At 42.0% G+C, this 21,584-nt stretch overlaps 1 protein-coding gene across 4 annotated transcripts in view; it reads left to right on the forward strand.

Moving 5' to 3' along the window:
• Window positions 1-8,097, forward strand: part of fyco1a (FYVE and coiled-coil domain autophagy adaptor 1a) — a 186,214-nt gene extending 178,117 nt beyond the window's left edge. For 2 of the 4 annotated variants that reach the window (XM_043719437.1, XM_043719438.1), the window contains one exon: window positions 2,734-3,534. In XM_043719437.1, coding sequence (XP_043575372.1) covers window positions 2,734-2,815 — 82 coding nt within the window. In that variant the 3' untranslated portion in view covers window positions 2,816-3,534. Of the gene's footprint in view, window positions 1-2,733; window positions 4,207-7,692 lie in introns of those variants that run through there. The other 2 variants (XR_006315927.1, XR_006315928.1) reach the window with 2 other exon arrangements.
• The last annotated feature ends 13,487 nt before the right edge of the window (window positions 8,098-21,584 follow it).

A 21,584-nucleotide genomic window follows, 5' to 3' on the forward strand; every position in this document is an offset into this window, starting at 1 on the left:
GAATCTTCCCAGTCCCTGGAAAATGTGGGCAATGGTGAGTCCGTTGGGACTATATGGCGAGATCGGCAGAAATGAAATTCCAGATTTCAAGGGAAAAAAATCCAATTCTGAAACCAAGATTTGAATAACAAAATGAGAGCCTCATTTGTGAGCATTGTGAAGCCTATTTGCATGCCATTTGTATCTCATCTCACCTTCATAATCTGCTGTTTTCTATTCTTCCATATGCTGGAGAGAAACTGGATAGCAGCCGCTCTTAATAAGAAAGTCAGAGCAGCTACCTGGTGATTCCAACATGCCATTTGCTCCCTCAGGCCTCCATCTTGGTCATTGGACATGCTCCATTGGCAGTGACCACCCACACCCCCTGTCAATGGAGGATGGCATCGGCCATGTGCCAGCCTCTCTGTACCTTCACAATGTATTTCTGACCCAGTTCCCATTACAGTTCTTCACTTCATTGCTGCACATTTGAGCTTACCCGTACCTTTCATTGTAATGCTGCTGCCAGGAAACTGTGCAGAGGGACAGGTATCCAACTCACGTGTTTGACCAAGCTGCATCTCAAGGTTTCTCAGTAGCACTCTCTGGTACTCACTCACTTTGCTCCAGCTTGGATGCTCATTGCATTCCTGCCTGGGCTTTTTGTGTTTATCCCCCCATGCAAAAGTTAAAGACTCACAGTACTTTTCCTTGCCATTTAGCACAGCCACAGAATCAGGAAGATTGTTGTGGTTGTCAGCAGTGACATAGGTGCTATGCCTTTGCCTGTGCTGGACAAATACGGAGTAGTGTCACTGGAGGGGTGTGAGGTTGAGGTGCTGGAGACAAGCACAGAGGCATGACTTTCTGGGATCCTCCCCACCCATCCTTTGCCAACACTGGGTTCCTCGACCAGGCACTGAATGTCTCTGAACAAGAGACGCCCTCTCCCCCTCCAAAGTCACAGAGGTGATCACAAAACAGTTTGCTGCATAGCCTTTGGGAGAGCCGTATGACTCCCATCGAACTTTTATTTTATGGTAATCGACATGTTCAGTGATGTTATTACACACGGTCTGGAGCAGGTGGGACTCAAACACGGGCCTCCTGATCCAATAGTAAGGACACTACCACTGTGTTCCAAGGGGGCCCTGTGACTCCCATCTTTTTTTAATTTAAAATACTTTTCTAATCAATCTATTCAGTGATGTTATTACACATCTCTCTGGTGCAGATGGGATTTGAACTTGGTTCTCCCGGTCTAAGGGTAGGGACACTACCACTATGTCACCTGTGAACTCCCATTTAATTTCGGAGTCTAAATTCCAGTGCACACAGGGAGCAGGCAGGTTACTAACTTCAGTCCATTTCTGATGCCGATTTATCAGAGGAATATTCCCCTACCACTAGCAGACTGAAGCGTAGCTACCAGTGAGATTTCGTGGGCCGAGCCACTCTGTTTCCTGCCATGACCGGCTGTATTAATTCAGTGAATGTAAAAATAGTCCCAGATGTATCTTTTTAAATAAAAAGCTGGACCTGATATTAAATTCACAGAATAATGTTTAAAAGCTGGAACAGAGTTCCAGTGTTCTGTTTAGTCACTCCTCTATGTCAGTGAGGGTGCCGTTCCTGAAAACCTCAGTGAATGATGAATTTGCAAGCGCAGGGCTTAATAACTGGTGGTTAAAAATAGGGTTAGGTTTCCAGAACCCAAGACTATTTTTGGGGTTAAATTAATAAACACTAAAACATCTGAAATAAAAGTTAACAGAATAAAAATGTTAAAAACTGTTGTAGTGTATTGTAACTTTCTGTTAAACATGAGAAGTTCTACATAGCAAGGCCGGGCATTTCTGGGGAGATTATGGGTGGCAACTGAGTGTAGGAGGGGTTGGACAATGCAGACATGACTCCCTCCCAACCACTCTCCCTTGATGATGCACCCTTCCCCTCTACCTGCATCTGTCCTCAACCTGTTCATCCACCCGAGCACCAATGCCCTTGCTCATGGAGGGTTGAAGGGGATAGCCAAGTGACTCCCATGTATTTATTATTTCAGGGTATGTGGTGGTCACTGGGAACCTATTCTTTCCAATCAACCTGTTCAGAGATGTTATTACACACCTCTGGAGCAGGTGGGACTTGAACCTGGGCCTCCTGGTCCAGGGGTGGAGATACTACCCTGTGCCACAAGGGGGCCCTGTGACTCCCATTCAACTTCTGTTTTTATTTAACCTATTTTTTAATCAAACTGTTCAGTGATGTAAAATTGGTCACGTATGGGTGAGTTTTGTCCACAGAATTTGAATGATTGGTGACTTATTATTTTGGTGCGAAGAGGCAAATTCGCTGTTCGTGATTTTGCAGATGCAGAGGAAAAACCGAATCCTCTGGACATTTGCAGCTGAAGTGTGAAGAGAATGGTTTGATTCGGTGTTTATATTTTGAGTTAAATATGTACTTACTTGTTCTTTTGCTGATAAACCCTCATCGCTGTTGTATCAGTGGAGATGGTGGCATGGAAGGAGTTGCCAGGGGAAATGGTGGATGCGGTAAAATTACAACATTTACAAGGCATCTGGATGGGTATATGAATAGGAAACATTTAAAGGGATATGGGACAAATGCTGACAAAATGGGACTAGGTCAGATTGGGGTGTCTGGGCAGCATGGACGAGTTGGATTGATGGGTTTGTTTCTGTGCTGTATAATTCTATGATTATGATTGTTGATGATTATTTCTTTCAGGTTTACCTCAAAGAAGGTGCTTTATCACTTAACTGTTGAGAAACCAATAGTCTACGATGGAAGTGATGCTTCTGAACCCTGAGACTTGTTCGCGTGTATTTTTGAACTGTTGAAGAATAGCCAGGACTATTTGGGGCATTACTTTCCAAGGTTTGAAAACTATGCAAACAAGCTTTATATAACAGTATACACAGTAACTTTTCTATTATAGTGCTGCAACTCATAAATTACGTATCTGGGGACATTCAGGATGAAGCAGGGTTTCTGTTGTGGGTGAGCACGAAGCCTTTGTTTTGCAATAGGAATGACAGTTGCACTGTATGTTTTGTTTATATAATCGGGTGCCGATATAGTGTTTTTCCTTCTCGGGGAACCCAGTTTTGCTGTCACCTTCTTGTCATCACTTTTACCACACTTGCCAGCTGCAGCTCATTGCAAAGCTACAAACTGTCACACAAGTGCAAAGCTCCTGCAGTGCATTATGGCATGGGGAAGGCTTAAGTGGGTTAATGTTCTCTCGTTCCCAGTGATTCGTTGGAGCATGTGACCCACAGCGATGACTGTGTGGTGATGACCTACTGAGTACGTGCGGTTTGGAACATGGGACAGTGTAGTTGGGGCAGTTTAACAAGAAATACTTATTTATATTAAATGTCACGAATATTTTGACTAGAGCTAGGTATATTTTGAAATGTTTGTAAGCCTGGAGCTAAGGGGGCATTCATATACATTTTTAACATTACAGCTTTGTAGTAAAGCTCATTTTAATAGTGCAATATCTAAAATAAAGTAAATTCTTTTGAAATTACACTGCACTTCTACTCTGTTTGAAAATTTGCTAGTTAGACAGAGCCCATTAATTGAGGAAATCAATACACACTTCTCAACCAAGATCAAACATTGATGATTTGATTTTTTTAATGTTATTTCTTTACATGGAAACTTACCTAATCATTTAAACCAAAATCATTTTACTTAAGATCAGAAGCACAAGTTAGCTGTTCTTCTCTCAGATCACTAGTTACATCTCCAGAAGTGAGGTCTGTTACAACAGAATTCACACAAAATAAGATCCTATTGCACCCACCATATTTAAACTAAATCAGAAATAGGATGATCTGCATTGGTTCAAATTTCTGAATTTTCGCTCTGTCTCTGTTTTTTATACCATTGCTCTAAGCCTAACCCAAAAAGCCTGGGTCAGTAGTGTACTGGATATGTGACTGGATTGAGAACTAATAATCGAGAAGATGTGAGTTGAAATTCCACTCGGCCAGTTTTATGGACCTGAAAGATCTGTAAATGAAAATAAAATATGTTACAAGCAGTAAATGTACTCCAATTGTCTTAGAACCCTAAATGGTTCACTCGAAGGAAGCAGGAGGAACTTGCCATCTGTGTGCAATCTGGTCTTTGTATAACTCCAATCCTGAAGTCGACTCTTAACTGCTCAGTCAGTTCTAACAAAGAACGGTAAGAAATAAACTCCATTTTAACGTTTTGGTGTATCTGCACCACACAAGATGCAGGAAGACAGCCCATTGCTGCCCTCTCAGGGTCAACTAAGAAGAATAAATTTAAAAAAATGTTTCCAGTGATGCCAAAGTCCTGGGAATGAATAAGAAATCATCATACAAGTGAAAGTGAAACTTATAGGTCACGTAAGTTTAGGACATTATCTGGTACAGTTACTATTGTGGTCTTCATTTGTTACAATGAAAGAGGCTTCAAATCTTTCTCTCCTTCGTTGATTGCCCCATCTTTCCTTCCATTGCCAATGTCAAAGGTTGGCTATTTTTACTCTCAGAGCAGAGGATCCACAGAATTATCATTAGTTCCATTCAATACTTACTCTGCTGATGCCATCCCCATTGCCTTCTGAGGCAGAGGGTTCCAACGTTGCACAACACTTTGAAGAAAAGAAAGTTGTCCTCATCTCAGTCCACAAAAGTGACCCTCTAACTTTTAAACAGTGTCCCCTAGTTCTGGACTGTCCCACAAGAGGAAACATCCTTTCAATGTCCACCTTGGCAAAACTATTCAGGATCTTCTACACATCAAGTCAACTCACCCCTTACTCTTCTAACTTCCAGCAGAAGCATGCAAGCTGGTACAACTTCTCGCTCCTTCCAGGTACCAATCCAGTAAACCTCCTCTGAACTGCCTCTAATGCATTAAAGCCCTTCTGCACACAGTATTTGAGATGTGGTCTCACCAATGCCTTGTGTTTTAGGCAATTAAGTGGCCATAATTGAGCATTCATCATGATTTTTTGAATTCAGTCAGGGAATATGAGCGTCACTGACTTGGCCTGCATTTATTGCAGTCCCAAATTTCCCTGTAGAAGGTTTAGTAATCTGACTTGCTTTCCTGCACCATTGCAGGTAGGTACATGTATAGAATGTCAGGAACAGATCCCTGGGATTTTGACCCATCAACAGTGATTAATCAGCAAAATAGTTCCAAGTCAGGATGGTGTTTGTGGCTTGGAGGGGAACTTGCAGCTGTTGGCATTCCCATCTGTCTGCTGCTCTTGTCCTTCTAAGTGAGAAAGGTTTCAGGTTTAGAAGGTGCTAAATAAGGAGCCTTGGTGAGTAATGCATTTAATCTTGTACGCACTGTTGCTACTTTGTACAGTGGTGAAGGAAGTGAACATTGAAGGTATGAGAGAGAGCTGCCTTTTCCATGATGGTGTTGGGCTTCTTAAGTGTTAATGGAGCTGCAGTTGTCCAGGCAAGTGGAGAGTAACCCATCACACTCTTGACTTTTGCCTTGTGTGACCAGGCTTTAAAGAATCAGGCGCTAATTACTTGTCACAGAATTCCTAGCCTCTGACATACTCTTTTAGCCATCAAATTTATATGGCTAGTTCAGTTCAGTTTAGATCAGTGGTAATTCACCCAACCCTGCTCTGTTAATAGTAGGGGATTCATCAATGATAATGTCAAGGAGAATAGTTGGGTTCTCTCTTGTTGGAATTGGTCATTGCCTGCACTTGTCTGGCACAAATGTTACTTGCCACTTATCAACCCAAGCCTGAATGTTGCACAGATCTTGCTGCTTTTAGGCACACATCGCTTTGGACCTATTGTACACTCATCAATGAACATCTGCACTTCTGACTTTATAGAACATTACAGCACAGTACAGGCCCTTCAGCCCTTGATGTTGCGCCGACCTGTGAAATTAATCTGATGCCCATCTAATGTACACTATTCCATTATTATCCATTTGAATGTCCACTGTCCATTTATCACATCATAATTGCCTTTCCCCCAGTTATACCACTTTCCATAGGGTATATACCTATCCCTGCCCATTACTATTGTAAACATTACCAAATTGTGGTCATTATCACCAGTAATATTACCACCAGGCCATCACCTTCCTAGGTTGGCTAGCCTTTAATGCCCATCCTGGTTGCCCTTGAGAAGGTAGTGGTGAGCTGCCTTCTTGAACTGCTGCAGTACATGTGCTGTTGGAAGACCCACAGTGTCATTAAGGAGGGAATTCCAGGATTTTGACTGAGCAACATTGAAGGAACGGCAATATACTTTCAAATCAGGTTGGAGAGTGGCTTGGAGGGGAACTAGCAGGTTGTTCCCGTGTATCTGCTGCCCTTGTCAGTCTCGATGGAAGTGGTCATGGGTTTGGAAGGTGCTGTCTAATGATCTTTGGTGAATTTCTGCATTGTATAAGTGTAGGAGTCAGCCCTCAGGAACTCTTACAGAAATATCCTGGAGCTGAGATGACTAATCTCAAACAACCACAATGCCTTCTTTCTCCTAGGTATTACTTCAACCACCAGACAGTTGTCCCTTTAATTCCCAGACTCCAGTTTTGCTTAGGCTCCTTGATGTCACATTAGGTCAAATGCTGCCTTAATGTCAAGGGCAGTCACCTCTTGAGTTCAGCACTTCCTTCCATGTTTGGAACAATGAGCTGATTGAGCCTGAGTAAGCCAATGAGCCCTACAATCCTACTGCACCATGCAGTATGCTCATCCAACTCGATACCCTGTTCCACTTTCTTCCCAAACCCTTTGATCATCTTTCACCCTAAGAGCAATATCTGACTCCTTTCTGAAAACCTTTTGTGTTTTGGCCTCAATTGCTATCTCAACTCGCCACCACCCACTTTCCTTCCTCACTATCAGTGAGGAAGTTCACCACCCTTAATAAGACTTCCTGGGTGGCTTTTCACAGAGGCATGAGAAAGTATCTGTTAAATCAGTGAGGCACCACATGAACAAATGGATGCCAGTTGGCTGATTAGTGAGTCCACTTGGCATCGCACAGGCAGCAGCCAGGAATCCCATGTCAGCATCTAGCTCAGCGAGCTAACTTACACATACACATGTCAGCATCTTCCAATTAAATCAGGGCAGGTTTGTTGCTGCTGGGATACTGACTCAGGATCTCTCCCACTGTGTTTCCCGCCGTGACAGTCTGCATTATTAAATCTTTGTCTCGTGATAATTAATCAGCAAATGTTTAACCATAAGCAAAAGAACATCTAGAGGATGCAAAATATTTATGGACCAGTGCAGATTCAAAACTATAAAACAGGCCTTTCTGTCTTCCAGTGAATATTTTCAGTCTCCTTGTACTCACTGTCTATATTGATTTTAAATCTCTAATATTTATATTTTTTGTGTGACTTTAATCACTGCCAAAGAATTTGAAATTCAGTTTATAAATTATTTTTTAAGAACTGAAATGGTTTCAAATTTACTTCTTTAAGCTGGCTTTTGGAGTTTCATGCTGGGCAATGAATAATGTAACAAGCACTTGTTTCAATGTACTGAAATTCATATTTAGAGCTCTTGCTCAGATTCTAAATAAAGAATGTATTTTAAAAGTACGGGTGTGTAACTTTTTTTTAAGTTTCGTTGTACTTTGCCAAAGAAAAGGTGACAAGCGTGCTCTGTTTAAAGTCTATGAAACTTTTATCTTTCAGTATTGTCACTAGCAGCCAACCCTGATTCCTATGGCAGTCAGCAAAGAGGCAACCCAGGTACACAGACCACCAGTACAGGCTGCTGATGTAGACCTCTCATCATTCTCTATGAAACCTTGCCCAGCCACCAACGAATGACAGGAAGACAGAATTGATCATAACGGGCCAGAATTTGCTGAGAAAGTAACGGCGAGTTTACTGCTACGCGCCATTATCAGTGTCCAAATTGTTCAACAATCTGTGGCAATTTGGGAGCAGTGCAACCGTGAGCCTCACATTTCCACAAATTGTTGGCACGATTTTCAGGGGAAAAAGAAAATAACAGCTTGCCACCCATCTCCTCAAGTGATTTGAGAAATTGCTGTATTTGCACATTTGTTATCAATTAAAATCACCACAGAAACACTTGGCAGCATAAGGGCCTTTGTTAATGGTGACATTGATGTTCCTGCAACAACACTCAATCTCTTCAAACCACAAGGGAATATTCGAACTGTAGAATATCATTCCAGAAGGTAGCAAATTGTTCATACCTACTTATTGATGCTCTTAACTTTTTCTTTTCTCTCTCTGTCTCTGAATCCAATCTATCATTTCCTCTTTCAGTTTGAATATGGGGTGGGAGTTTTTGCATGATGATACATTGGATAAGGGCTGGGCTTGAGGATTGAAAAGGGTACAGGAAGCTACGAAATCAGGGCTTTAACTCCACAAGACATGTCTTATTGCCAGGATCCAGTAAGTCAGCTTATTGACAGGCTGGCTTCTAACAGGAGACGTGCGCTGCAAAGGACCCTACAGAGTATTTAGCGACTGAGACAATGAGAGTCCTGAATAAAAGAGTCCAAAAATACTAAAAAGGCCATAGAAGAAAGAAGGGAAAGCATTAATAATGCTACATTATCCTCTGTGCTTCTAGCAGTTATGGTTTGACAGAAATCGATATTTCCAAGTACTAAAATCACAACTGAAAATAGCATAGAGCTCATAACAGACTTGGCATCTCTGCCAGCAAACACCCTAAAATGGTCTCCTAAGTGTAAAAGCACATCAGCACTCTCTGCATCCACTTCTTACTGAAAAATAACAGCTACATATAACCACAGAAATGATCAGAAATAAAATAAAACGTGAATAGAAAGTGTTGTAAATTGCACAGAATTTACTTGTATAAAAATACATGAACATCCCCAAACACAGAGAAGCTTTTAAGACAAGAATGTTCTTCAGAATCTCCTCCATTCTTGAACTAACCAAAAAGATTGGCTACTCCCCCCTGTCCCCTACCCCAAGTGCTGAACCTCTTTATCCTGCCTTTATGCAATTCCTCCTGCATGTTAACGTTACTTGTCCCTCACCATTCTCACTTTCCCATCTGTTGTCAATGAAATACATTGGGGAATGCAGCGGTTAAATGGGGATGAGGTTCATCTTTGAAGTGTTGACCCTGCCTTTACTTGGTTACCATTTCATAGCACAACGTTCTTTCGGGTAGTGGAGGCTAAACCTAACTGACAGCATTGATGGCAATCTTACATGCCATCCTAACCTATTACCTTGTATTCTACCAGCAAAACCATCATAAAAGATTCGGAAAACCTTTTTGTTGGAGACTGCTACCCTCTCAGCTCTCTGGGAGAATGAGAGCCCAATGCAGAGGCACTGATGGATCTAGGTGTTCTAGTGCATGGGTCCCACAAAGTTAGGGTTACAGCTATAGCTTAGAACAAAGAACAGTACAGCACAGGAACTGTCATTTCAGGTCACTATACCTGCGCCCACTATGATACTATTCTAAACTAATTCTATCTGCTTGCACTTGGCCCATATCCCTCTATTCTCTGCCTGTTCATGTGTCTGTCTGAATGCCTGCTAAACTTTGCTATCATATCTGCACCTACCACCTTCTGTGTTGGAAACATTCCTTGCATTTCTCTTTTAAACTTGCCGCTTCTCACCTTAAACCTATGCCCCCGAGTATTAGAAATTTCCACCCTAGGACAAAAACTCCGATTATCCACCCAATCCATGCCTCTCATAATTTTATGCAAGTTGATCCACCCCTCATCTTCTGACACTGTAGCGAAAATAATACAAGTTTGTCCAACCTCTCGTTATAGCTAATACACTAAATCCAGCCTAACCTCTTTTGCACCCTCGCGAAAGCCTCCGTATAGAGTAAAATCAGGAAAGCTAATGGAATACTACCCTTCATTGTGAAAGGAGATGAGCATATTCTGCGTCAGTTATGCAGGACGTTCGTGAAGCCACATCTCACATAGTGTGTGCAGTTTGGTTTCCTTATTTGTGATGAGTATAAATGTATTGGAAGCACTTCAAAGACAGTTTTCTAGATTAATACCTGGAATGAGCAGGTTGTTTTATGTGGAAGTATTGAACAGGCTGAGCTTGTTTTCACCAAAGTTGAAAGAAGAGTAAGCAATGATTTGATTGAAATGTGTAAGATCCTGGATGGTCTTGGATGTATAAAGGATATTTCTTTTTCTGCATGAATCCAGCACTAGAACTAGGGGGTCACCAATTTTAGATTAGATTCCCTACAGTGTGGAAACAGGCCCTTCGGCCCAACCAGTCCGCACCGACCCTCCGAAGAGTAACCCACCCAGACCCATTTCCCTCTGACTACTACACCTAACACTACGGGCAATTTAGCATGGCCAATTCACCTGACCTGCGCATCTTTGGAATGTGGGAGGAAACCGGAGCACCCGGAGGAAACCCATGCAGAACACAGGGAGAATGTGCAAACTCCACACAGGCAGTCAACCGAGGCTGGAATCAAACCTGGGACCCTGGTGCTGTGAGGCAGCAGTGCTAACCACTGAGCCACTGTCCCACTCCTAAATTTAATACAGAAACAAAGGACTTGTTTTCTCTGAGTGTTGTGTGACTCTGAAGGTGCTGGAGGTACAATGATTAAATATTTTTAAGGTGAATATGGACACATTTATGTTAGGCAGGGCAGTCAAAGTTTACCAGGGGATTGATGAAATTTGCAACGTAGGTCAACCATGATGTTACTGAGTGGCTGAGCAGGATTTGAAAGGCCTTATTGTAAATTTGCATTTTCTCTTTCACTGCAGTCTCTTTAAAACGCCAGCAATAGCTTGCACCTACAACATAATAAGCTGCTCAAAAGAGTAACATTTTCAATTCCTCACAAAGATAGACCACATCAAAGGGCATGTTTCTGGTTTTGAAGTTGTCCTGCTCCACTCATGAAGGTTTGTGGAGGGAGGAGCAGCTGCTTCACTTGGTTCCACGACGGAGAGTGGAAGAAAATGCCCTGAACCCACACCTCGTTAATGGGAGGAGAATTCAGGCCAGTGCGCCTTGTGATTTTTGAAGAGAGAGTGAATCCCTTCTCTGTTAGTGTGGTCCTGACATTAAGCCTTTTTCCTCTATATCTCACGCTGTGTTGTAGCCTCTGAACTGCACCTCGCACATCGTGAATTCATTTCTGGAAAATGCAAAATCAGCCACTCAATTAAGGATTTTCAAAAATGTGGGTAAAGAATCATAAAAGGAGTCTGACTCATAGTTTTGCCAATCTGAGATTCATTTCAGTTTCAACCTACTTAACTCAAAAAGAGCAATAGTGAAAGTTTTATTATTAGTAGTCTGGAAGAATTCTCACGAACTGTCCTGAAAAAGCTAACTTGAAAGCATACTCAGAAAGCTAACATACAGAAATAAAGTGTCTTAAAACAGAGGGAGTAAATGCTGTAAACCACTTCTTTGCTGATACTTTTTCAGTACAGTTCATGGGATTTTTCCCCCATTTGATCCTCACTCTAAATAACCCCACAGTGAGAAATTTTGTGTATCGGTTTAGTTTATTTAGACCAGTGTCATTATCTTCAGAATTGCTCTTGTCTATGGTTGGTTTTTTTAATCAGCCTGTCCAGAGGTATCATTATACAATTCTCGAGTATGTGGGACTTGAACTCGTCTCCTGATCCATGGACAGGAACAATATCACAGTATCACAAGAACCTTTATCAGTGGTTTATGTTCAGTAGTTAGTGTGAGATCATTTACTGAGAATGGTAGCTGATGAGTAGCAATGTGGCATTGACACCTGAACTAATTGTCAGCAATGTTAAACAAATAAATAACCTGTAATAACATGTAGAAATGAGACAAACCATCTGGAAGGCACCACCTAAGTATGTGCCGAAGGCAGATTCAACTGGGGCTTTTGAAAGAAAACCAAATCTGAACTGAATCTTAGGTTTGAAGGAGCTAAATGTTTGTTTAAGTGGGAATACGTTGACTGTCTCTGTCATACATTCCCGTCCTTCCTGCTCTTCTAATTTGCCCAACACATCCCTGTCCAACTCTCACTAGCTGCAGGAATGGTGCCCTCCACAGTCAGGCAAGGCCCACATTACATTGTAAAACTTGCACTTGGATTCTGATTGGATTTTCACTCAGAATCTATGCTCCAAAACACCATTAAACGTTAGGAACAAAAACTGAAGCTGCTGCAGCATCTCAGCAGGTCCGGCATCATCTGGGAAGAGGAAGCAGAGTTAACATTTCGATTCCAATGACCCTTCCTCAGAACTAATTGTAGCTAGGAAAAGGTTGGTATTTATGTTAAAGAGTGGGATGGGTAGAGATTAGATTGCCTACTGTATGGAAACAGGCCCTTTGGCCCGACAAGTCCACACCAACCCTCCGAAGAGTAACCCACCCTCTATTTACCCCTGATAAATGCACCTAACACTATGGGCAATTTAGTATGAGGCCAATTCACCTAACCTACACATCTTTGGATTGTGGGAGGAAACTGGACCACCCGGAGGAAACCCGCACAGGCAAAGGGAAAATATGCAAACTCCACACAGAGAGTCACCCGAGACAGGAACTGAACCCAGGTCCCTGGCAGTGTGAGGCAGCAATGCTAACCACTGAGCCACCATGCCACCCAACATACCCAAGCCAGTGCAAAAACTATAGGGATTTCCAGCACAAATAGCTTGCAGTAGCTTCAAACAAAATCATCCCAAAGGTCAGGCTGCCCACGATGATTTAATCACTACTCCGAGTTTTGCCTACTTTTAGATTGGCGCTGATGAGCTAAAATTCAATGTAGTCAAAATACACCTTTAAAAATCTTTCAGTTTTTTAAAAAAAATTACTTGTACAGCAGGGCAACTGACAAATGGTTCTGTATCATTTTCGAAGTGCTCTCAGTTATCGTAGAATGGATCACTCAGAGGTGGTAGATCAGGCAGTCTGATTAAAAATGTTTTTTTCTGTGTGTGAGACATACCCATTACTCTTCTGCACCAGATTAACATCTTTAAGCACATCAAGGGGTATTTTCAATGTTGCATTCCAAAATGCTTCCCACCCCTGGTGATTCATGCAAAACTTTTGTGAACGAGATTGTAGCTCATTGAAAATCCATCCAGAGTTAACTAGATTAAGCTGTGTATATCCAGCAAAATGCCATTAATTTTGAGCAGAAACTTTAGGAAAATAAGGAGTGCAAATTTGAGTACCACATTTGCATTGATTGCGATCAGAGCGGAAATTTTTTGGTATCCAGTTTGTCTTGCGAAGCATTGTTTTGAATTGTGATGTGTAATATGGACATAGTTTCATAGTAACAGAGCAGGAGTAGGCCATTTGGCCCATCGAGCCTGCTCTGTCATTCATTAAGATCATGGCTGATCCATCCATTGTCTCATCTCCTCCTGCCTGCAATATTCCCATATCCCTTAATTCCCCTAACATACAAAAACCCATCCAACTGTGTCTTGAACATATTTAATGAAGCTGCCTCAACTGCCTCCTCAGGCAGAGAATTCCATGGATTCACTATTCTTTCAGAAAAGCAGTTCCTCCTTATCTCTGTCCTAAATCTATGCTCCCTAATCTTGAGGCCATATCCCTAATCCTAGTCTCAACCATCAGTGGAAACCACTTGCCTGCCTCTATCTTATCAATCCCTTGCATGATTTTATAGGTTTCTATAAGACGCCCTCCCCCAATCTTCTAAATTCTAGCGAGTACTGTCTCAGGCGTCTCTATCTATCCTCTTAGGGTAACCCTCTCATCTCTAGAATCAGCCTGGTGAACCTCCTCTGCATTGCCTCCAAAGCCAGTACATCCTTTTACAGGTAAGGAGACCACACTGCGCACAATACTCCACTTGCGATCTCACCAACACCTTGTACAATTGCAGCAGATCATCCCTGCTCTAAAATTCAATCCCTCTAACATGAAAACCAATATTCTGTTTGACTTCCTGATTACCTGATGCACCTGCAAATCAACTTTCAGTGATGCATGTACAACAGCATGCTGCAATCTTTCACCATTTAAACAATACTCTGACCAATTATTTTTATTTGCAAAGTGGATAATCTCACATTTACCAACATTGTACTACATCTGCCAGTCCCATGCCCATTCACTTAGCCTATCTAAATCTCTCTGCAGACCCTCCTCATCCTCTGCACAGTTTGCCTTTCCACTCAATTTAGTGTTATCAGCAAATTTGAATACGTTACACTCGGTCTCTTCTTCCAGATCATGAACAGTTGCGGGCCCAACACTGACCTCTGCGGCACCCAGCTCACCACTGACCTCCAAAGAGAGAAACACCTATTTATCCCAACTCTCTGCTTTCTATTGGTTAACCTGTCCTCTATCCATGCTAGTACATTCCCTGCAAATCCATGTGTTCTTATGAATGAGTCTTTTATCTGGCACCTTATTGAACACTTTCTGGAAATCCAAGTATTCAACATCCATCTGCTTCCCTCCATCCACTGCGCTTGTTACATCCTCAAAGAGCTCCAGTAAATTTTTCAGACACGACCTTCCCTTCCTGAATCCATGCTGCGTCTGCCTGATGGAACCCTTTCTATCCAGATGTCTCACTATTTCTTCTTTAATGATAGCCTGCAGCATTTTCCCAGATGTTAAGCTAACTGGCCTATAGTTACCTGCCTTTTGCCTACACCCTTTTTTGAACAACGGTGTGACATTCTCTATCTTCCAGTCCACCAGGGCCTGCCTGGAATCCAGTGAATTTTAGTAAGTTACCACAAATGCATCTACTATAACTTTGTCATTTCTTTCAGCACCCTGGGATGCATTCCATCAGGACCAGGGAACTTATCTACCTTTAGACCCTCAAGTTTGCTCAATACTACCTCTTTAGTGATAACAATTGAATGGAGGTCTTCACCTCCCATCATGTCCTTAGCATCATTCTTTGGTATGTTAGACACATCTTCCACTGTGAAGACTGACACAAAATAGTTATTCAAGGCCTCGATTGTTTCAGCATTACCCAATATTAATTCCCCCTTCTCATCCTGCAAGGGATCTATGTCCACTTCAGCCACCCATTTCCGTTTTCTATATTTATAAAAAACCTTTCCTATCTGTTTTTATATTCTGTGCTAGTTTGCATTCATAATCTATCTTTCCTTTCTTTATCTCTTGTGGCTGTACAGGACATTGGTTAGGCCACTGTTGGAATATGGCATGCAATTCTGGTCTCCTTCCTATCAGAAAGATGTGAAACGTGAAAGAGTTCAGAAAAGATTTACAAGGAAGTTGCCAGGTTTGGAGGATTTGAGCTATAGGGAGAGGCTGAACAGGCTAGGACTGTTTTCCCTGGAGCGTCAGAGGCTGAGGGATGACCTTATAGAGGTTTATAAAATCATGAGGGGCATGGATAGGATAAATAGACAAAGTCTTTTCCCTGGGGTGGGTGAGTCCAAAACTAGATGACATAGGTTTAGGGTGAGAGGGGAAGGATATAAAAGAGACCTAAGGGGCAACTTTTTCACGCAGAGGGTGGTACGTGTATGGAATGAACTGCCAGAGCAAGTGGTGGAGGCTGGTAGAATTACAGCATTTCAAAGGTATCTGGATGGGTATATTAATAGGAAGGGATTAAAGGGATATAGGCCAGGTGCTGGTAGGTGGGACTAGTTTGGGTTTGGATATTTGATGGACATAGACGAGTTGTACTGAAAGGTCTGTTTCCGTGCTGTACATCTCTATGACTCTATCTCTTGCTTTGTGGTTCTTTGTTGTTTTTTAAAGATTTCCCAATCTTCCTGTTTCCCACTAATCTTGGCTGCTTTGTAAGACTGAGCTTTTAATTGGATGCCTTCCTTTATTTCCTTGGTTATCCAAGGCTGGCTCTTCCTACCCTTGCTATCCTTATCTTTGACTGGAAAATACTTTTTTTGAGCACTGTGAAAAATCTCTTTGAAAATTCTCCACTGTTCCTCAACTAACTTGTGTCCCCAGTCTAATTTAGCCAACTTCTTCCTCATCCCATTGTAGTCTCCCTTGTTTAAGCATCTAAGTTTGTAGAAAGCTCCAGTTCAATCAGAAATGGAGCATCATATCTAATTTTGAGCCCTGCACTTTGGGAAGGATGTGGACTTATTACAGAGGATGCAGAATAGATTCACTTGGATGGTTCCAAGGATGAGGAGTTTCACTAATGCAGATAAATTGGAAAAACTGGAGCTGTTCTCCATGGAGAAGAGAGACAAGGAGGTTTGATTAAAGGTGTTAAAGATAATGTGTGGTCTGGAAGGTAGATAGAGAGAAACTATTTTAGATCATTTTTCATCTACCTGTTCAGAGATTTTATTACACGCTTCTGTACTAGGTGGGATTTGAACCCAGGCCTCTTGGCTGAGAGGTAGGCACACTGCCACGCCACACAAGAACCCCTAGAGCATAGCTGTATTGCTTCTTGGAAGTGCTCTTACACACAACGTCATTTATCACCAAGCCACTGTGGGGGTTTTTTTTCAATTATTAACCACCACCAGTAAATTATCATACTCTCCTCTTGATTAATTTACATGCAAAAGCCCTTAAGGGCAATGCAGGCCATCAAAGATGAGGGTGAGAGAGAGGGGGCACTAAATCAAAATGGAGTTGGAATGTCACGGGTGGAATGCATCTTCTATTTCCATCTGTGGAAAATCCAAGATGGAGGATGGAAAAAATTGTGGCTGTAAGAGCTGCTCTTTATTTCAGCTATTTTCAGTGTTAGACCTGGTTCCTCGAATTCCAGGAGCAATCACTAAAAGCTGTTGCATTGTTTTGGAACTTTGGTGTAAGAAACGATCAAAACAACGGCACTTTCAAAAGGAGGGAGAGAGTCAAAGGCAGAGACCACATGGTCAAAGAAAAAAACCTACACTGCCGTCTGACACAGCAATGAATCTGCACAACTACTGCCTTTGCTGTTTGAGTTCAAGTATTTCTTGACTTCAGAGTGCGCCTAAGAAAAACAAACAAACAGTGAAAATCACACTGACCTTGGAGGAGCCGGTATGGGTGAGCTCACAGCATAGGAGCTTGGTTTTTAAGTGTAACCTTGCTGCATTTTTTTTTCTGTAAATCTACAATAGTGAGTAGAGTGGATCCTTTTTGATTATATGTTTAATTCAGATCTCTCTTGATTAAATTTTTTAAATATAAAACGTAATTACTAAGTTAGCCTGGAGCAGTTTTTTTTTAGAGCACTAAGACAGTGTTACTTTCTGGATCTGTAGATTGTTAAGGTGCAAAGATGGCCTTTAGTCGAGTGATGTACTCTTCCTGTCAGATGTGGGAGATTAGGGAGAGTTGATAATTATGTCTGCACTAAGTGTGTTTGGTTGCGAATCCTAGCAAATCGCATGGATCGGTTGGAGCGACAGTTAGAGGCAATCAGGAATTTACAGGAGCTAAGGGGTGTGATGGATGGCAGTTATAGGTAGGGAGAAAAACCGCAAATACAGTCAGGTAGATGGGTTACCTCCAGGAAGGATCAGAGAGGGAGGCAGGTAGTACAGAATCTCCTGTGGCTGTACCCATCTCAAACAAGTATGTTGTTTTGGAAAATGTAGGGGTGATGGACTCTCAGAAGAATGTAGCACGAACAGCCAAGTTTCTGATACCAAGACTTGCTCAAATGTGACAAAGGGTACATCGGATTCTAAGTGTACGAGTTGGTGAGGGTAAGTCTGGGAGGATAGAGCAGATGAATGTGTGGCTGAGGAGCTGGTGAATGGGAGCAGGATTCACATTTTTGGATCATTAGAATCTCTTCTGGGGTAGAAGTGACCTGTACAAGAGGACAGATTGCACCTGAATTGGAAGGGCTCTAATATACAGGCAGGAAGATTTGTGAGAGCTGCTAGGGAGGATTTAAACTAGTAAGGTGGGAGTTGGGATCCAGAGAGATAGTGAGGAAAGAGATCAATCTGAGACTGGTAAAGTTGGGAAAAGAAGCAAGTCAAACAGTAAGGGCAGACAGGAACAGAGCAGAAATCAAGGTAGGACTGATAGATTTAACTGCATTTATTTCAATGCAAGAGGCTAACAGGGAAGGCAGATGAATTCAGGGCATGGTTAGGAACATGGGACTGAGATGTCATAGCAATTACAGAGATGTGACTCAGAGATGGACAGGACTGGCAACTGAATGTTCCAGGATACAAATCCTACAGGAAGGATAGAAGTGGAGGGGGGTGATTGCGAAATAGGGGGAATGGTGTTTTTGTTCATGGATACTTAGGGAGGATATTCTGGGAATACACCCAGGGAAGTTATTTGGATAGAACTGAGAAATAAGAAAGGATGATCACCTTATTGGGATTGTACTATAGCCCTCCCAATAGTAAGTGGGAAATTTAGAAACAAATTTTAAGGAGATCTCAGCTATCTGTGAGAATAATAGGGTGGTTATGGTAGGGGATTTTAACTTTTCAAACATAGACTGGGACTGCCATAAATGTTAAGGGTTTAGATGGAGAGGAATTTGTTAAGGGTGCACAAGAACATTTTTTGATTCAATATGTGGATGTACCTTCTAGAGAAGGTGCAAAACTTGACCTTCTCTTGGGAAATAAGGCAAACCAGGTGACTGAGGTGTCAGTGGGGGAGCACTTTGGGGCCAGCGACCATAATTCTATTAGTTTTAAAAGTAATGATGGAAAAGGATAGACCGGATCTAAAAGTTAAAGTTGTAAGTTGGAGGAAGGCCAATTTTGACGGTGTTAGGCAAGAACTTCCAAAAGTTGATTGGGTGTGGATATTCACAGGCAAAGGGATGGCTGGAAAATGGGAAGTCTTCAAAAATGAGATAACAAGATTCTAGAGACAGAATGTTCCTGTTAAGGTAAAAGGCAAGGGTAGTAGGTGTAGGAAATGCTCAATGCCTAGAAAAGTGAAGTTTTGGTTAAGAAAAAGAAGGAAACATATGTCAGGTGTAGACAGCAGAGACTGAGTGAATCCTTAGAAGAGTATAAAGGCAGAAGGAGTATACTTAAGTGGGAGATCGGGAGGGGAAAAAAGGGGACATGAGATAGCTTTGGCAAGTAGGATAAAAGAGAATCCAAAGGGATTTTATAAATACATTAAGGACAAAAGGGTAACTAGGGAGATAATATGACCCTTCAAAGATCAGCAAGGAATTGCAAGAGATGGGGAGAAACTGAACGAGTATTTTGCATCAGTGTTTACTGTGAGAAGGACATGGAAGTTATAAAATGTAGGGAAATAGATGGTGACATATTGAAAAATGTCCATATTACAGAGGAGGAAGTCCTGGATGTCTTGAAATGCATAAAGGTGGATAATTCCCCAGGACCTGATCAGATGTACCCTAGTATCTGTGGGAAGCTAGGGAAGTGATTGTTGGGCCCCTTGCTGAGATATTTGTATCATTGACAGTCACAGGTGAAGTGCTGGAAGAGTAGAGATTGGCTAACGTGGTGTCATTATTTAAGAAAGGTTGTAAGGAGAAACCAGGGAACTATAGACTGGTGAGCCTGACATTGGTGGTGGTCAAGTTGTTGGAGGGAATCCTGAGGGATAGGATTTACATGTATTTGGAAAGGCAAGGACTGATTAGAGATGGTCTAATCATGTCTCGCCAGCTTGATTGAGTTTTTGCAAGAAGTAACAAAGAGGATTGATGAGGGCAGAATGGTGGGCGTGATCTATATGGACTTCAGTAAGGCATTCGACAAGGTTCCTTATGGTAGACTGGTTAGCAAGGTTAGATCTTATAGAATACAGGGAGAACTAGCCATTTGGATACAGAATTAGTTTGTAGGTAGAAAACAGAGGGTGGTGGTAGAGAGTTGCTTTTCAGGCTGGAGGCCTGTGATCAGTGGTGTGCCACAAGGATCGGTGCTGGGTGGATTTCATCATTTATATAAATGATTTGGATATAAACCAAGAGGTATACTTAGTAAGTTTGCAGATGACACCAAAATTGGAGGTGTATTGGAAGAAGGTTACCTCAGAGTACAACGGGCTCTTGATCAGATGGACCAATGGGCTGAGGAGTGGCAGATGGAGTTCAATTTAGATAAATATGAGGTGCTGCATTTTGGAAAGGCAAATCAGTACAGGACTTATACACATAGTGGTAAGATGAAAGTGAGGACTGCAGATGCTGGAAGTCTTGAAAAGTGTGGCTGGAAAAGCACAGCGGGTCAGGCAGCATCCAGAATGCTGAAGGGCATTTGCCTGAAACGTCAACTCGCCATCTCCTCAGATGCTGCCTGACCCACTGTGCTTTTCCAGTGCCACACGTTGCGATTTAATGGTAAGGTCCTGGGGAGTATTGCTGAACAAAGCAACCTTGGAATGCATGTTCATAGTTCCTTGGAGTTGCAGGTGGATAGGATAGTGACGAAGGCGCTTGGTATGTTTTCCTTTATTGGTCAGAGTATTGAGTATAGGAATTGGGAGGTCATGTTGCAACTGTACAGGATATTGGTTAGGCCACTTTTGGAATATTGCATGCAATTCTGGTCTCCCTCCTATCGGAAGGATGTTATGAAACTTGACAGGGTTCAGAAAAGATTTACATGGATGTTGCCAGAGTTGGAGAGTTTGAACTACAGGGAGAGGCTGAATAGGCTGTGCAGTTTTCCCTGAAGTGTCAGAGGTTGAGGGGTGACCTTATAAAGGTTTATTAAATCATGAGGGGCCTAGATAGGGTAAGTAGACAAGGTCTTTTCCCCAGCATGGCGGAGTCCAGAACTGGAGGGAATAGGTTTAGAGTGATAGGGGAAAGGTTTAAAAATGACATATGGGCCAACGTTTTCACCGAGAGGGTGGTGCGTGTATGGAATGAGCTGCCAGAGGAAGTGGTGGAGGTTGGTACAAACACAATATTTAAAAGGCATCTGGATGGGTATATGAATAGGAAGGGTCTAAAGGGATATGGGGAAAATGCTGGAAAATGGGACTAGATTAATTTAGGATATCTGGTCGACATGGATGAGTTGGACTGAAGGTTCTGTTTCCGTGCTGTACATCTCTATGACTCTATAACTGACCAGCAGAAGAAACCAAACTAAGATGATAAGCATGAGGCAAAACATATTTTAGGCAGGGAGTGATTAGGATCTAGAATGCTCAGTCAGATGTTGGGTTGGAAGCCAGTTCAATTAAGGCTTGATTGGGCTGAAAAACAAAGGGATTCAAAAGAGAATTCAGTCATTATTTGAAGAGAAATAATTTGTAGGCCACGAGGAAAAGGAGAGGGGGGAGTGAGATCTGCAATATGTTTCTTGGTCGGCAAATAGCTTCCTCATACACCATCTGTAATAATTGTTTATATAATGTTACTGCTACATGTTACAACAAAGATATTCTGAACTTTTTATTTGTTTAGTTTTCTAATTTTTTGTTTCCTGAGAATTTGAATTTGAGTATCTGTATCGAGGTACCTTTGTACCGAAGATGCGCTGTAATGTGGTGACTGTAAACTTTTCACTGTACTCATTTGAGTACATGTGGCAATAAAGCTAATTCAATTCAGCTAACTCAGATTGTGATTGTGAAACAAATGACACAACAGTGAG

This window comes from Chiloscyllium plagiosum, chromosome 29 (genome assembly GCF_004010195.1).
Source record: "Chiloscyllium plagiosum isolate BGI_BamShark_2017 chromosome 29, ASM401019v2, whole genome shotgun sequence".
Lineage (NCBI taxonomy): Eukaryota > Metazoa > Chordata > Chondrichthyes > Orectolobiformes > Hemiscylliidae > Chiloscyllium > Chiloscyllium plagiosum.